Here is a 16,342-nt window from a genome sequence, read left to right on the forward strand (position 1 = left end):
AGCCCCCAGCGCTGGATCTGGCAAGTAGCTACCGCGGCCAGCATGACCAGGGTTGGAGAGCGGGTGACATGCACTTGAAAAAATAAGAAATGAGACAGACACAGACCACAAAAGTAAGAGGCTAGAGGGAAGCCCCCTTCTCCGAGGAGGAAGATCAACCTAGAAGGCTCACTGCCTTAATCTTTTATTGAACTGCTTGGAGAGTCAAATTATAGGAGTTGATGTGGCACAAATGCTGATCGCTCTGCCCCATACTGATGTTAACCAGCCAGTGCCAGGAAGCACAGTGTGAGCCGAGTACAGAGAGTGCATGACTGTCCCAAGATCTCGTAAAGCACACAGTCCTGCGACCTTGGACTGTTGCCCAGCTGTGGACCTTTGCCCACAGGTCTTGACCTTGGTTTAGATTTTTGCCCACACCCAGACCGTTGCCTGAAGAGTTTGACCTTGGTCTCCAGCACCTGCAGTGGATGAACTCAAGACAGAAACTCCCCTGCTCTTCTATAAAAAGTCACATTGCTATGCTTTACAAACTGCCTGAGGCAGTAGCAAGCACCAATAATACATGGTGTGTATATGGGACAAAGAGAGGCAGGCAGGGAGGGAGGGATAAAGGGAGAGAGGGAGGGAGAGAGGAGAGATGGACAGACAGATGGAAAAGTGGACGGATGGACGAGTGGGTGGGTGGGGAGATGGATGGATGGGAGGAGATGGTCACCAGGCAATTCCTATTGGAGCACAAACCTTCAGATGACATCAGCTCTCCTCTGCCTGGCCCTTGGCCCCCAATCCTCCGATCAGTTACCAGAGTGCTGGTACCTCCTCACCCAGGCCCACCCATGGGTCTCACCAAGGAGACTCATCTCAAGCAGCAGAGCAGAGTCCAGGACCAAGACACAGGACCTCCCACTTTGTACTGTGGGCCTTGGTCAGCAGGGCTCTGCCTGGCCATAGTTTCCCCATGTGTACCAGGAGCGTCCGGCATGGCGTTGTCCTGGGTGTGTCCACCTGTGCTGTGTGGCCAGTGGGTATCTCCCTGGGGCAGAGCAGGTCTCATTCATCCTGGTCTCCAGGAGCACTGGTTCCTTTCCCATCTGGCAAACTCCTATTCACCCTTCAAAGTCCAGCTCAGATGTCCCTTCTGAGAAGTGTCCAAGACATAGAGTGATCAAAAGAAATGGAGGGGGCACAGGGAAGTGGGGCAGGACACAGAAGCTGCTCAGTCCTTCCAGTTAAGTGTGGGCTCACAGCCTCAGTTGCCAGGTCCCGTCTCCTCGCCGCTCCCTGGATCCCCTGATCGGGGCTGTTTGTGGGGCTGACCCTGGAGGTGGAGGCCCATCTGGGACTTTAAGGAACAAACCAACCGGGAGGTTCAGAGATCTGGGAGGTGTTTATTGAAGGCTGGGATGCGGCTCTGGAGGCCCAGCTCTCAGCAGCCAGCTGCCCCACCCAGTCCAGGACACAGCTGCAGGGCCCAAGGGCACCAGAAGACCGGGATGAAGAGGGAATGCGTGTACACGGACTGGAGATTGTGAGGGGAGCCCAGGCAGGGTGGGCAGGACGCAGACGTGGTCCAAAGGGAGCGGGGACAGCCAGCCTTAGGATGCCACAGTGAGTACCACAGCATTCTACAAGGACAACAGCTCCCAGTCAGACTACAAGGGCTTGGGCCCACGGTCCCACCACACCACCAGCCCATTCCCATTCCCATTCCCTCCCTCACTGCCACCCTGGACCGCAGTGCCACTCCCGGACCACAGTGGGTACTTAGCAATTAAGGAATCGATGGGTGGACAAGGAAGAAATGGCAGCGACTATGGGACAAATGAGTCCTGCTTTGTCCTTGCTGCTCCCCTGAGACATGGGGGCAGGACTCACAAAGCCATCCCACCTCCACCCCAGCCCTGAGCTGGTCCAGGACTCAGAGCTGTGTCATTGGAACAGGGCAGCGAGGCCAGCTGGCACTCAGCAAGGAAAAAGGCCACAATGTGGCAGGTGCGCCTGCAGAGGCCTGGGCTGGGGCAAGACCAGGTGTGTTCCTGGTGGACGAGGGCCCCTGTGACCAAGGTGGGGGTGAGGATCTGAAGCCTGTCCCATGGGTCAGATAGATCTGAGAGGAGCAAGGATGAGACAGGCAATACCCACCTTGGCCAAGCAGGGACAGAGTGGTAACCCATGCCCATGGGTGGTGTGCCACGTACAGTGAAGCCCTGGGGTCAGCTCACCTCAATGATCTCCAGAGCCGAAGTGGCAAAGTTGACATTGAGGATCTTAGGCAGGGGAATGCCCACATCCAGGTCCACTGCAAAGAGGACATTGGGAGGAAGCAAAGATATGGGGGTGGGCATCTGGGATCCTGGGGATCCCTTCCTTCCTAGGGGCTCCTAGGGTGGTCTGTGAGACCATTCCACACCCCCACTTCCACCCCTGCCCCCGCACTGTAGGAGCTAAGGCAGGATGAGGGCAGACCAGCTCTCAGGGCTGACACAGGTGCGGGCAGTGTGGGTGCCCCCTCTGGCCTCAGGGTCCTCCCAGAACAATGATGAGAGGTAACTGGTCTATCCGAGTCCAGACCCACCCCGTGCCCAGCAAGAGAGCAGGGTCACCATACCATTGAGCTTTGGCACGTACGCCACGCGAACCAGAGTGCTCAGCCATTCCTGCAGACGCGACGCCTGGGACGGAACACAGGGGGTGTGATTTCACAGGGGGATGGCTCCCGGGGTGGGGGAGATCCAGAGGCCCAGCTGCCCCGCCTCCCCTGTGTCTGAAGATCTGTGGGATGCACTGTCCCAGGATGGGAGCCAGCCCCACCTGCAGCCCCATGAGCTTGGAAGAGGTACCCCTCCCTTCCTAGAAAGGTCTCTGGGGCCTAGAGGAGAGGGGAGGCCCCACTCCAATAGAACATTGGGAGGACTGTCAGATTAGAGACCCTTAGAATGTCCTAGAATCTGAGACCACAAAGAGACTCCAAAACCTCAGGATACAGACACACACATGTGTTCACACATGTGTGTACACACACAAGGACACACACAGATACACACAGAGATAGATACATACAGATGCATATACACACACGCACCCACACACATACACATCACCCTGCTTCTTGGGGCCGCATCCAGAAGGAGGTCAGCTTAGCCCCATGACCAGGGCTGGAGACCCCTCACCGTGCAGCTGCTCACCCTCAGGCACTTACATCAAACATGTGGGCAGGCGAAGCCAGTTTGGCGCTGAGCCTGCAGAGGGAAGAGGAATGCTGAGGGGTCCTGCTCCCCCACAGCACTCAAGCATGACTGCTTTGGTTCCCACACCCCTCCCTGCACCCAGACTGCCCAGCCACAGCTCACCAGGACCAGGAAGTGGGTCCAAGGGCTGAGCCCTGCCTCTACCAGCCACGGCTGAGAGACTCGGTTTTCCCACCAGCAAAGTGTATCTGGAGGGATCGCTCCTTCCTCCAGGACCCCCAAGAGCACCACCTCTGATGTCACAGTCATGAGGCCTCAATCTGAGTGCCAGCTTGCGGCCCTGGGTAAGTGCCAGGGCTCTCTGAACAATGGCCTTCCTCTGGCCTGAGCATAGAATACAGGATGCCTGGCATACAGCAGGCACTCACTAAAGATGGCATCCCATCAATTGATTGCACTTGATCCAGATGAAGGTGCAAGGCAAGAGACCAAGGGCTGAGGCATGAATGACTCCCAGGCAGCCCAGGGGAGTCAGGTGGCAGGAGAGACCAGGGACAGAAGTAAGCAGGGACCAGCAGGGGGAAGAAGGGGGCAGCACTGGAGGGAAGTCAGGTGAGCGCTGGATGCCTCCTATGATCCAGGCAGGCAGGTCCCAGACACCCCCATGAGAGCCCCTGCCAGCCACAGAAGGGCAGAGGGACCCAGGCTCCACCCGGGAGCAAGTACAGGGCCTGGGCTCAGGACAGCCAGCAGTGTGAGCCTGGGCCCAGGGTGTTGTGCAAACTCTACTGAAAAGGACATTCCCTGCAGGATGGGGCATCCAGTGCAAACGCACATGGGCGATGCAGCGGCTGACTCCAAGGAAGGACTCCTGTCTCCAGGGCTGACCTCCCGGGCTGGTGACTGCACCCTGGTCAATGGCTGACCCCTGCTGCCCTCCCAAGGCAGGCTGTGAGCAGGAAAGGGGGGGCAGCGGGAGAAGCCCCCTCTGAAGGCCTCCTCTTGGAGCCTCAGCTGCTTCCTTTATAAAATGGGCTAACACCAAGCCTTCTACAACCTTGCTTTAGGTAAACGCTGCAGAGACAGCAGCTACTTGGCTGACACTCAGGGAAGTGAGGGTGGCACGTGTGCATCCCTGGCCCCTAAAGGCAGCAGCAAGGTCCTGTTCCCTGCCCTGCATTACCGCTCCAGGGACAGGGTGATGTGCAGCTTGCTGGCTGCTGGAGTCAGCTGGGCGTTCATGGTCATGACCTGCGAGGAAAAGCAAACAGAGGTCACCCCGGAAACAGGAGTACCCATTGCCAGTAGATGGAGAGATCCCTAAGACCTCCTCCCTGGGGCTGGACCTTGCCTTGGAGGGTCTGGTATCTGGGAATCAGAGAATGAAGATTGTGGCTGTCTGGGGCTGTGGCGCTGAGAGAAGCCTTATCCTGCCAGCAGGGGGCGACAGACCACATCCCCCAAGAAGGTGATACCCCAGCTAAATTCTACAAGATGACAGAAGGATGGAAGGATGGAAGGTGGGCAACGTCTGCATGGACAAAGCCAGGGAGCAGGGGCCTAGGAGCTTGGAGGGTCTGTGGCTTAGGGAGCAGGGAAGAGAAAGTCAAAACACAAAACAGGAGGGCACTGAATGCCAGGCTCAGGTGCTTAGCCCAGATTGTGAGGGGCAACTTGTGCAGCTGGGGTAGAGCACAACAGACTGGTAGGGTGCGAAGGGAGCTGGGGGCAGAGAGGCCAGGCAGACTGGGGCAGGTCCTGAGGTCCCTGTGAAGCCAGGTGCATGGCCATGGCCTGGGCATGCACGTTCCCAGGTACAGGCAGCAGTCTGGTCAGGAGCTCCAGGAACGGGCAGGCAGGGTCAGCTTCCTGTGCTGGGATGCTCAGGATTGGTGGGGGGCAGGAGTTTCCTGCCCGCATATCAGGAGGAGACACCCCAGAAGTTCTGCCCACCCTCGACACTCACCGTGTTCAGCTCGAAGAGGGTTTCCGGGGTCCCTGGAGGGGCAGAGGCCAGCACGCGGATGCTGGCTGGGATGGTGATGGTGGCTTTCTTTTTCTGGAGTGTGACAGTCGGTAGCTCCTTCACCCGCAGTGACAGCAGGAGGTGCTGGTCTGAGGGCCACTTCCCCAGGGCCTGGAGAGAGATGGGGCAGGGTAGGGGACAGGAGGACAGCTTAGCTGCTTCGTTGTCAGAACTGGTCAGTGACGTGGTCAATAAATGCTCCTTGGGCACCAAGCATCGTGCTAGTTGAAATGACCTCATTAGAGTCATTTCGACTTCAGTATGAATTCAGATTCTTGTGGCTTGAAAAGCAGCAGGTGCAGCCCCAGAGGGATGGCCGGAAAGGCTGAGGCTGGGCCTGAGGCTCAGCAGTCATATCCCCTAAATCTTGCCTCCTTCTCTTTCCTGTTCAAAGTCAGCGCCCTCAGTGTTGCCGCTGGAGCCATAGATTGAGAACATTGGAGGGAGGAAAGCCAGTGACCTGGAAAGAACGCCCTGACCTTCACCTGCCAAGGAGGCAGCGGCCATGGGACTAATGCCGAGTTGGATTCTGGGGCAATCAGCCCCTAGACCTCTCCTTTATGAGCAAAATCTGTCACGGGAAAAGGATCAAGTATCAACCATGCACACTTGAGTGTGAATCTGGACTCAACTTTTCATTGCAGTTTCCCCAAACAGCATCAGGTCAGAGATCCTGTTGTCGATTCAGGCATATCAGGAAAGAGCAAAGCTGTGAGAGGGGCCACTCACCTCAGGGACCAAAGCCACCAGGTCTAAGGTTGTCATTGGGACATGGCTTGGGACCTGGACCCGAGGCCAAATGAGAGAGAAGAGTTAGTTGAACAGAGTCAGCACACACAGCAGCTCGGTCTATCCTGCACTCTCACTCTGCCACTCACACGCATACACGCTGCATGACATCCACTGACATTGGCTCTGCCAGCCGGCTGCTATAGAGCCCTTATGGCAGATCAGGTGTGTCTAAAGACCTGGCACCACTTTGCGCATTTGACAGGTGAGCCTCACACAGCTGCTGCCCAGAGCTGTGTGGTTGGTCAGTGGCGGCGCTGGAACTGGAGCCCAAGGCTCATTTCAGAACCTGTCTACCACTATGGCCAGGCTCATGAACTGAAGAACGGAAGAGCTAACCCAGAGTGTTTCCCGGCAGTGGTGTGGAATTTGCACATGGGGAAGTCGCATGCTAAGTGGGTGTGTGGCTGGCTAGCAGGTGGGAGCGTCTCATCATCCTGGGCTGTGCTCTCTGCCTTTGGGGGTCTGGGAAGGAAAGCTGCTTGAGAAGGGACAGAGGCTGCCTTCAAGGCCACCAGACTATGCATTGCTGCTGGCCGGCCTCCCAGCACTCTGGAGCCCGAGATGCCCTGTAGCACGCATGCACTGTTCAGACCACGTCAACACAAGGGAGACCTGATGCTCGGCTAGCACACACCCAGGGGGCAGGCAGCTTCAAGCCTCTGCCTCCAAGGGCCCCTCCTTGCCACAACACTCACATGCACACCCCCGCGGCCCCCTGCTGGCTAAAACTGCCTCTCACTCCATCTGGGAGACACCTGCCTGGGCCCTCAAGGCCCCCCACTGAATGAGTTCTCAGAGGCCTTCAGACTCCACCTGTAGCAAGTGAGCCTGACACAGCAGGAGCGGGAGCCTGGGCAGCTCAGAGCTCCCTGGCCTTGCAACAGCTTCTGTGGGCGTGAGAGGAGCCAGGATGGATGTGGGAAGGCCTCCAGAGACTTCAGAACAACCGTGCATAGGACCTTTGGAAGGCAGGAGTCTGGCTGCCCACTCTCCAACCCAAACCTGCTGTACAGGCAGCAGTGGAAATGTTAGCCATCCACACTTTAGTATAAGATTGGGCTTAAACCCAGAAGGCTTCATGAGCCAGTTCTGGGAAGGACTCCAGGGTCCCATTCAAGTTTAACCACATGGAGAGCCATCCAGCACCCAGCACAGGTGTCCACAACACCAAACCAGCCACCCCCGGCAAGGCTAACAAGCAGAACTGCCGCCGTCAGTGCCAGCACTGCCTTGGGGAGGTAGGGACCCCCAATCCTCCTCCCCCTGCCCTCCGATGATCCACTCACCAGCTCCGTGGTGATGTCTATGTCCAGGACACCGTGGCTCTGCAGGAGCCCAAACACAGTGCTGAAGAGGTACAGGGGCACGGTCACCTGGGACGTGTGGTCGTCCTTGGGGGGCACCTTGACCGGGAGGCGGGGCTTGGGGAAGTCGATGATGTCACCAGCCACGCTCTTCACAATGGGCTGCAGGGGCAAGAGAGGGAGTGTGTGATGGGTCTCAGGTGCTCCCCGGCCTGGCCTCCACCCAGCACCCCACCCGTGGACCCCTCCACTCACATTGATGTCCAGCTCAATGTATTGGTTAGAGATGAGGGGCAACGTAGCCAGCGTGAATTCCACTGACCCCAGTGCCCCGAGAGGTACCAGGCCTGTGTGCAAGAGAGAGGGACAGGGAGGCCCGGTGATCCCCGTTTCCAGGGACCCTTTCTTCCACTGCTAAGCACCTGCTGATGCATCTTCTGGCATCCTGCTGAGAAGTCACTCAGATGCCGCTGTTGTCCCCATTTTACAGACTGAGGCCCAGACACGGGCTTCACAGTGGGGGGACCAGACTCCTGCCTTCCAGGACTGCCACCCTGAGACCACACGGGAGAATTCTTGCCTGGAACTAGCTGGCTCTCTAGCACTCTCCCTCACTCCCTCTCCTAGTTAGGCCTTTGCACAGTTCCCTGTTGCAGACACAAAGGCCCCCACACTCCCATGGGTGCAGATACTGGAGTCTGTGTGACCATGGGGCCCTGATCTGCCTGTTCATATCTCTGAGCCTTGGGCTCGTCAGAGTAGAAAGAAAGGGACACGCCTCCATGCCCCCTTCTGTTTGTGACAGCACCAGGTACAGCACAGGTGCTCCAAAAAATGTGCACCTGTGGCCACAGCCCACAGAGAATCAAACATCGATCTCTGAGTTCCCAGACCTTGGTTATCCTGGCTTCCCCCACCTGCTGCTGGCTCAGTGTGGACAGGAAGCAGAAGGCCCCGGAATCCTACCCTTTCCTGCTGCCCTTCATCCCTTAGTCCCCCACACCTCACACCCGGGATCCTGGTGGCATGGTAGAAGGGCAAGGAGAAGAGGTGGGACCCCCCACTTACTCAGTACACTGCCCAGTAGCTCATTCACTACAGCCAGCACACTGTCCACCACGGGGCACAGCTGCCGAGAGAGGAGATGGGGTCACGGGACAGCAAGGGTCAACTCCCCTCCCCAGCCCAGGGGAATGGTGGTAGTGGACAGGGCTAGATGGTGGTATAATCTGTGGCTTTCAATGTGCCACTAGGGACAGGTAGGGTACAAACAAAGTGAGGGGCAGTGGGCAGCCTGGAGACCCTCCCCTTGTCACGAGAGTCCCACTAGAAAACCATAAAACAGGGTGAGAGACCCAGGAGTCGCACTTCAGAGGCCAGAGGGAGCATGGGAACAAGGCCTTCCCAAGGGGCAAAGGTGACACAGGCTACCCCAGCGGGGTCCCAAGGGCCATCAAGACCCTCATCCCCTCCACCCAGCGCCAGGCCTGAACCTGGGGTGCTCATTTTGCACCCCACCATGTGCTTACTAAAGTCCTGTGCTGTGGCAGTAGGCACGCAGCAAGGGGTCCCCCTTCCCAGATCCTAGGTCTGGGAATGACAGAATCTGGGTCTCCTGGCCCAGTCCAGCCTTCCAACCAGCAGCAGGGCCCAGAGAAAAAAGGCCCAAGTCCAAGGTTGTAGTAGTTTACAGGGAGCCAGGGAAGGCTGCTGAACTTCTGCCAGGGACCCAGACCCCAGAAATTCTGGGATTTGACAAGTCACAAAGATGGGAAGAGGACACAAGGGGGGCCATGGGGGAGCAGGGGGACCCCCACTTGGCCACAGCTCTGGGCATTTGCAGGAAGGAGGCACCAAGGCTCCTAGGAAATCCTGAACCTTTTGCAAAGTCTCCACTCTCTGGCTGTTGGCAATGAACTCTTACTTTAAAACCTCTTGGTATCACACATGGGCCCTAGAGACCAGGATTTGGATGCATAAACACACGCATGTGCATATATACACTCCCACAGCCGGGGGAGGTGGGGGACATCCTTCTCCTGCTAAACTTGTATGCTGACATCTTCAAGCTCAGGGCACCTTTGCCAACCCCAGGCCCCTGCGAGCTGTCTGGGGGACAGGCAGCCAGCTCTTGGGGTCCACAGGTCTGGGTGCCATCTACAGGACTTTGATAAAGTGGGACTGGGGCCAGCTTGGCTTGTTCCTCCGTTGGGAGCCAGACCAGCCTGAGTGGGCAGAGCCAAGTGTCTGGGATGGAGTGTGGGCACTGCAATACAAGAGCGTCTACATGCAATCTTCCAGCTATAACCACCAGTACAGGGCTCAGCTGGCAGTCCCTGAGTGAGGGCTGGGGAGGAGGGCGCCTGCCTGTGCCTAGACTCACAGGCAGCCAGGATGGGATTATCTGAGGACAGGAAGGGAAGGGCAGCCTAATCCCACCTGGCACCTGGGCAAGGCCCAGCCAGAGGGGAGGGGCACAGCTTGGCCCAAGGCCCCACCCCACTCACCACTCCTGGCAGCACCTTGAAGAGCGTCTGTTCCACGACCCCAAGAAGTGGTGTGGGCAGCAGCCTGGGCAGAGAAAAGCGCGTAGGGTGTGGCTGTCCTGTGGCCCAGCAGCAGCTGGGCAACAGGGCTGCTGAGAGGCACTGGGGGTCCTGGAGATCTGGTTTTCAGTCCCTCTCTGCTTCCTCATGGGGGAAAGGGGCCAGCTTCAGCCTCCATGTCTGTGCAGGCCAGGCCTGGGGGGCAGGGAGATGTGTATACCAGGCACACAGGCTGTGCTGTCTCCCCTTACTCTGGTAGATAAGGGGCATTTGGGAGTAGAACAGCATGTGGCTCAGAATGAGGAGTCAGCAAGCATTTGCTGAAGGAATGGATGGACAGATGCATGGATGAATGGATGGATGGGAGAGGGGGGCCCGAGGATGAGGAGTGTGTGTCCATGGTCACTGTGGATATAGGAAAGCAGTGGCACCCACAGTGCCCATGCCACACAACAACAGCACATTCTGCCTCTGCCCCCTGCCAGGCCCCACGTAGCCCAGAGGAGCAGGAGAGAGTCCGCAGCCCCTATTAACGTCATCCTGGGGGCAGGCACATCTTGGCTCATCCTGGTGTGCTGGTAGCTAACTGATGACTGTCACTGCCCAGAGCCAGCTGGAGAGCTGGGGCCAGGGCTACGACATGGAGACGGACAGGGTAGTCCCAGGTGCAAGGCACAGAGGCAGGTGCGGGGGCTAAGAGGAGCCTTGGACCTGATCCTTATAGTCTGATGCCCCTGCACAGGTGTAAAGAGGCCACTGTGCCCTGCCTTCTGCCCCATCAATCAACCCCTGGGTAGGATCCTGGGGCCATCCCACAGGTCAGGAGCAGAGACAGGTCTCGGAGGTGCTGCCAGCAGGACAGCAGTAGGGTTGAGTACCCACCCTGAGAGCAAGCTGATGTGGCCCAGGAGTGTGCTGCACCGCTTCAGCACCAGTATGGGCGTCCCACGTGGACTCATGCCCAGTGCCACCCGCGAGGACACGTTCACCTCCGCCGCCAGCTGAAGGAGGCCACCCAGGACGCTGCGAGACCACAGATGCTGGGGGCATGGCTAAGCAGCCAGGCCCTACCCACCATGCCCTACTGGCCACTCCCTCCCCATGTCCCTACTGGCCTTCAGGAAGCACCCAGGGGATGGTGGTGTGAGTGGCCTGGTCCCCATTTCCTCTTCTCCCACTCTACCTCCCTGCCCTGTGACGTGTCCCTGAACCCTCTCCCCTCTCCTCTCACTCCATCCCCTCTGGGATAATCCAGCCAATGAGGTAGAAGTCTCAGGAAGAGGGAAGCCCCTGATGTCCCCGGGAGGGGTTATAGGATGGGACCCATAGGGAAACACGTGGGATGGGGAGTCCCCTGTGGAAGAGGGGAAGGAGAGGAAGCAGGGAAGCAGAGAGGTGGGGACCAGGTGGCCGGCTGTTTCCCCAGAGCACTCACCCGGAGCCGTGCAGGCCCACCTTGGTGTGCAGGGTCAGCTGTACCCCAAACCCCGGCAGCAGCTTCAGCGACACCTTGGGCAGCGTGAGCTCCTCAATCTTCAGCCTGGGTCGCAAGTGTGGAGAAGAGCAGTCACCTCACACATCCCCTAGTGCCTGGGCCCTTCCTGGGCTGTCCTGGGTGTGGACCCCAGCCACTGCAACCCTGGAACCAGCCACAAGCCTTCGGGCCAGCTACTTCAGCCCCTGGACCTCAGAGCCTTCACCTTAGCCCACATGTCCTACAGATGTTGCCAAGAGTGAGACAAGTAGACAAACCCTGTGTTTTCTCCCCATCTTTCCCACCTCCCACAGTCTCAGCCCCGGGTTCTGACCTTGGCATTGTCCCCTCTGCCCCCCAGGGTTGCTCAGACACAACTCCTTGCCATTCACAACTTCTTTGCACCCTTGGGCCTTTGTCCAGGACATTCTGTCTGTTGGGGAACACCCCTTGGGGAGCTGTTAATTGTCCCTGGGCCACCGGTCAGAGCCACAGCTATGGCCACAGAGTACCTGGGCAGGTGGTACTGCCACTCAGTGCCCAACCATCCATGCATATGGAGTAGTAGCTCTGGTGACATGGGTGAGCTTGGAGGCACAGCAGCCCTGATGGGCCCTCTCCAGATGCCAGGTGTTCTTTGGGGAGGGGCCCCCTCTTGCCCCTTCTGCTCTCAGCACCCATATCCTGCACAACAGCCTTTCCCCAGCCCCTAGCTCCTGGGCCTCCGCCTTCTCTCAGGCCTCTAATAGGCTTTTCTGGACTCCCCACAGGAATGGACAGGTTTTTACCAGCTGGGACTGGGAGGTGTGGCCTGTGATAAAGCTCACAGGTATCAAGTTCTCCACCCCAGCCACTGAACCACCCCAGGGACTCAGTCTCATCACTTAAATGGGCTGATTCCAGCCTTTCCTTTGGGTTCAGTGAAGTCATTCAGTTACAAGGCTTAGCATAATGCCAAACCCAAAACACCCTGGGTGGATGACTGCTAGTTATGAAGATCAGCTCTAATGTGAGAGATCTCATTCGTGCTGAGTGTCCCCTGTAGGGCAGACAGGGAACACACAGCCCTCCCGGCTCCATGGTCTAGTGGGCAGTGGATAGGGCCTCTGCTAAGCTGGGGGACAGAGCAGGGGACTGGAGGGTTAGGCAGGAGGAGGGAACAGTGCAGATCCCTGGGTCAGCCCAGAAAGCCTGAACAATTTGGCCTCAGGTCCCCTGGGAGTGAGCGGATTGGACCCAGGGTCACAGCCCTCAGCCACAGCAGTATGCAGCCCAAATCAGGACACACACACACACACACACACACACACTCTCTCTCTCTCTCTCTCTCTCTCTCTCTCTCACACACTGTCACACTCATACTCACAGCCTGGTGGTTACTGGACAGGCAGCCAGCAAGTCCAGCTTTACAAAAACTCACCCGGAAAGTTCCTCCACAACTCCAAAAACCCCTCCGTAGCTCAGGAGCCCACCTCCTCCAAGCAGCCCTCCAGAGCCCAGCAGGCCCTGATTCACAGACGTGACGGTGCCCAGCACATTCTGCAGAATGGGCCCCCCAATCAGCGAGTTCTGGATGGCTACAGAGGGGCAAAGATAGGAAGTGGAAGAAGGTACTACAAACCTCTACTTCCACCCCCATCCACCCAGGACCCGGCAAGCTGCTCCTTTCCCATGATAGAATGGACCCCATGGCCACACTCCTGCAGTGCTCTGTCCCCTGCTCCCATGGCAAGCCTGGTGACTGTGCTGGCTCACTGCCTGGCATGGGATGGCAGGGGAGGGGGGATGGCAGGGAATCCTGTCACACCCCACCTGGAATCTGTGCTGGACCTACTTGCCACCCCAACCCCCAGATCAGCCAGCCCCCAGACCACCCCTGGCACACTGGTACCAAGGAGAGGCCCGGGATGGTCACAGCTCTTCCCTATCCCTCAAAGCAGATCCGCCCAGCCAACTGGTAGGGTCCATGATTCTGCCCCCATCCACCACCCACGCCCTGGCACACTACCTGCTATGGACTCACCTTTTCCAAGTTCATCTTTATCCAGCCGTGCGAGTGTGCCCACTGTCTCAAGTAGTCCCCAGCACGGAGTCACCAGGCCCCAGAGCAGGAACAGAGACCCCACACCCACCATCGCTGGCTGCACACCTAGAAGGGTAGAAACAGGGACTCTGAGACCCCCTGCATTCCCAAGCCTCTCCCCTCCTCGTTGTCCATAATCTAATGGGTACAATGCAAGTCCAGGTTACTACGTCTGGGGACAAGCGGTGGCTACACATGCGCTGTGCGGCTCCACTTCTGGGGCACTCTCCAAGCCCCTCCTGTACCAAACCCCCCTTCACAGATAGAAAAACTGAGGCCCGAAAAATGGAGGGGACTTAACCAAGGCCACAGAGCCCATCCATGGCAGCCTCTGTGGGCCTGGCCTATTGTGTTGGGTGACAGCAGCAGGGACAGCCACCTACAGGGACAGCAGGATGATTGTGCCTTTGCCAGCCACCTGGCCCACCTTGGTAGACTCCCCCAGGGCAGGGCCCATGTACTGGAAGGCCAGCAGCACTTTTCTCGGCCACCCTTGCCCCAGTAAAGGTGCTATCTGCCCAGGGTAGGCACCAGCCATCCGTCCTTGCACAAGGAGCCAGCAGTGGCCCCAAGTGCATTGGCACTCATTTCCCAGGCCTCCCCACAGTGCAGCACCCTGCAACCTCCACGCAGGGGTGAGAGGCCAGTCCCAATGCATGGCTAAGGGAAAGTAAGCACCCTGGAGCTCCAGCCCAGACGAACGCTGTCCCCAGCCCCCGCTGCTGTCATGACCTTGCACCTGCCCTCCAGCCTTTGCATTCCGCCAGGCCCAGCTCTGGAAGATGGTTTCTTCTCATTCCTAGTGGAAGTTCTTTTTGTTCGCATTGTTCAAATGGGCCAAGGGAAGGTAGACGGAGTCAGCAGCAGAGGCTCAGGGCAAGATGGGGACTGCCTCCAGCTGCCTTACCTGCTTGCTCCTGCCGTTGCACCAAGGGCAGGTGGGGGTTCTTGGACTCCCCGTCACCTCCTCCACCCACCCTAACTCTGGGAGTGGCCCTTATATGCCCAGAACAGCTGTGGGGACACAAAGAGGGGCCCAGCAGCCAGAAAACCGTCAAGATGTCATGTCAGAGGCAAATTGTGGTTTTCCCAGAGGGCCTGGGCTAAGCCTTCATTCTGGAGAGAGAGTGAGGGGGCTGGGGTCAGTGCCAAGGGCAGGCATGAGATGGCCCCTTCCTCCAGAGTTGGGGGCAGGTGCAGGGCTCTGCCCTCCTCCCTCCAGCTCCTCAGTGGTACCTCTCTTCCCACTCCCACCATGGCTCTGGTTGCCAAGGAAGAGGCTGAAGGCTGTCTGGTTCCCACCACCTGCCAACCCCCTACCCAGGCCTGGCAGGGAAAGAGCTGAGGGCCTGTGGGGGAGGGTCTGACTCCACCCCCACCTCCCAAGTCCAGCGGTGGTGTGGGGGATGGGTAGCTTATTCATTTACTCATTCTACAACAGACATTAGTGTGGCGCCTGCTGTTTACCAAATGCTGGGGATGAGCCACAAAGAGAGGAGTGTAACCATGCACCGCCCTGGAAGGCATATTTGACAAAAGGTGGCAAGAAACAGGTGGGATTGATTTAACCGTGTCACCGATGGAGTCTAGCAGAATCAGGCTGCTCTTACCTGCCATGTAATCTGCCTGAAGCGCTTGCCACACTTTCCTTTTCTCTTAGCACATTTACAAAAGTCTCTGGACACACCTCAAGCACTCACCCCACCAGGCTGCTGGCTGTGACAGCGAATGGCACAGCCCTGGAGGGCACAAACCCAGGAAGCAGCACATCGGAAGCTGGCAATGAAAGCAAAGCCAGCAAGGGACTTTGGAGCATGAAAGAGGGACGTGTGATTGGGGCCAGGAGGCCTAGATGGGGTAGAAGAGGGAGGGGTCCAGCTGGTGAGGCCCCTGGGGGTCCTGGGCCCAGGACAGATTTAGGACTTGAACTTTTTTTTCTTAAGATTTGTTTATTTTTATTTAAAAGGCAGATTTTATAGACCGAGTGGTAGAGACAGAGAGATCTTCCATCCACTGGTTCACCCCCAGGTGGCTGCAATGACTAGAGCTGAGCTGATTCAAAGCTGGGGGCCAGGAGCTTCTTCCAGGTCTCTCACATAGGCACAGGAGCCCAAGGACTTGGGCCATCCTCTGCTGCTTTGCCAGGCCATAAACAGGAAGCTAGATCGGAAGTGGAGCAGCCGGGATTTGAACAGATGCCCTATGGGTTGCCGGGGCTGCAGGCAGAGAATGAGCCTATTACACCACCCTACTGGCCCCCAGGACTTGGGCTTTTGCTCACAGGTCTTCTGTGAGCATCAGAGAAGCAGCCCCTCCTCCAAGAAGCAGCCCTGCTGGACCTCAGCTGCACTCCGCTTTCCCCTGCAGGATTTCTGCCCTGTGAACTGTCACTGTATCTGTGGCTGAGTCCCCTTCCCACTCCCAGAGTCCTGGCCTAGGAGCTGCAGGCATGAGGTGACATCTACCTCGTGTATAACTCGAGCTGTCCCAGTCAAGGTGTCGGCTCTGGGCAAGAATCCCACTGTCTATACAGCTCTGCCCTTGCTCTCCCACTCTGCACATTGGGTCTACAGAAGGCCCTAGGTGGCTGGGAGTGTACAAAGTGAACCCCCAGGGCCAGGCAAGGCAGTAGAGGGGGCGTCCCTGGCACACCCCGGTCCTACCACTGGCGCCCCTGGATTACCTGGGTGTCTGCTCCTGCCAGGCGAGACTCAAGGTTGCCATTGTCCCCGAGGCAGAGAGGTGACAGCTGATGGGATTAGGGCTGGCTGTGAGAGACTAGGGCATGCCCTGTCACCTGGACTTGTGCCAAGCTAGGCCAGGTCACACCTGCCAGGGCCCCTGAAGGCTCAGGGAGCACTGGCCTTTCGCCCCGGGGGGGTCTGGTCACCCCTTGGACACATGTGTGACCCAGAGACTGCCACAA

The 16,342-nt window shown here is 58.0% G+C and overlaps 1 protein-coding gene across 1 annotated transcript; it reads right to left on the reverse strand.

The window, feature by feature from the left end:
* Positions 1-1,399: 1,399 nt before the first annotated feature.
* BPIFB3 (BPI fold containing family B member 3) lies at positions 1,400-13,475 on the reverse strand. Its single transcript, XM_040981129.1, has 15 exons — positions 13,357-13,475; positions 12,754-12,910; positions 11,295-11,399; positions 10,742-10,882; positions 9,821-9,884; positions 8,382-8,442; positions 7,569-7,660; positions 7,296-7,475; positions 5,947-6,000; positions 5,158-5,328; positions 4,375-4,442; positions 3,203-3,242; positions 2,612-2,675; positions 2,226-2,302; positions 1,400-1,628 (listed from the first exon to the last, which is right to left on the reverse strand). Exons 1-15 carry the CDS (start codon positions 13,466-13,468, stop codon positions 1,599-1,601), a joined length of 1,416 nt encoding a protein of 471 aa, XP_040837063.1. The 5' UTR covers positions 13,469-13,475; the 3' UTR covers positions 1,400-1,598.
* Between the last annotated feature and the right edge of the window lie 2,867 nt (positions 13,476-16,342).

This window comes from Ochotona curzoniae, unplaced genomic scaffold (genome assembly GCF_017591425.1).
Source record: "Ochotona curzoniae isolate NIBS_2020 unplaced genomic scaffold, NIBS_Ocur_1.0 contig_3520, whole genome shotgun sequence".
NCBI lineage: Eukaryota > Metazoa > Chordata > Mammalia > Lagomorpha > Ochotonidae > Ochotona > Ochotona curzoniae.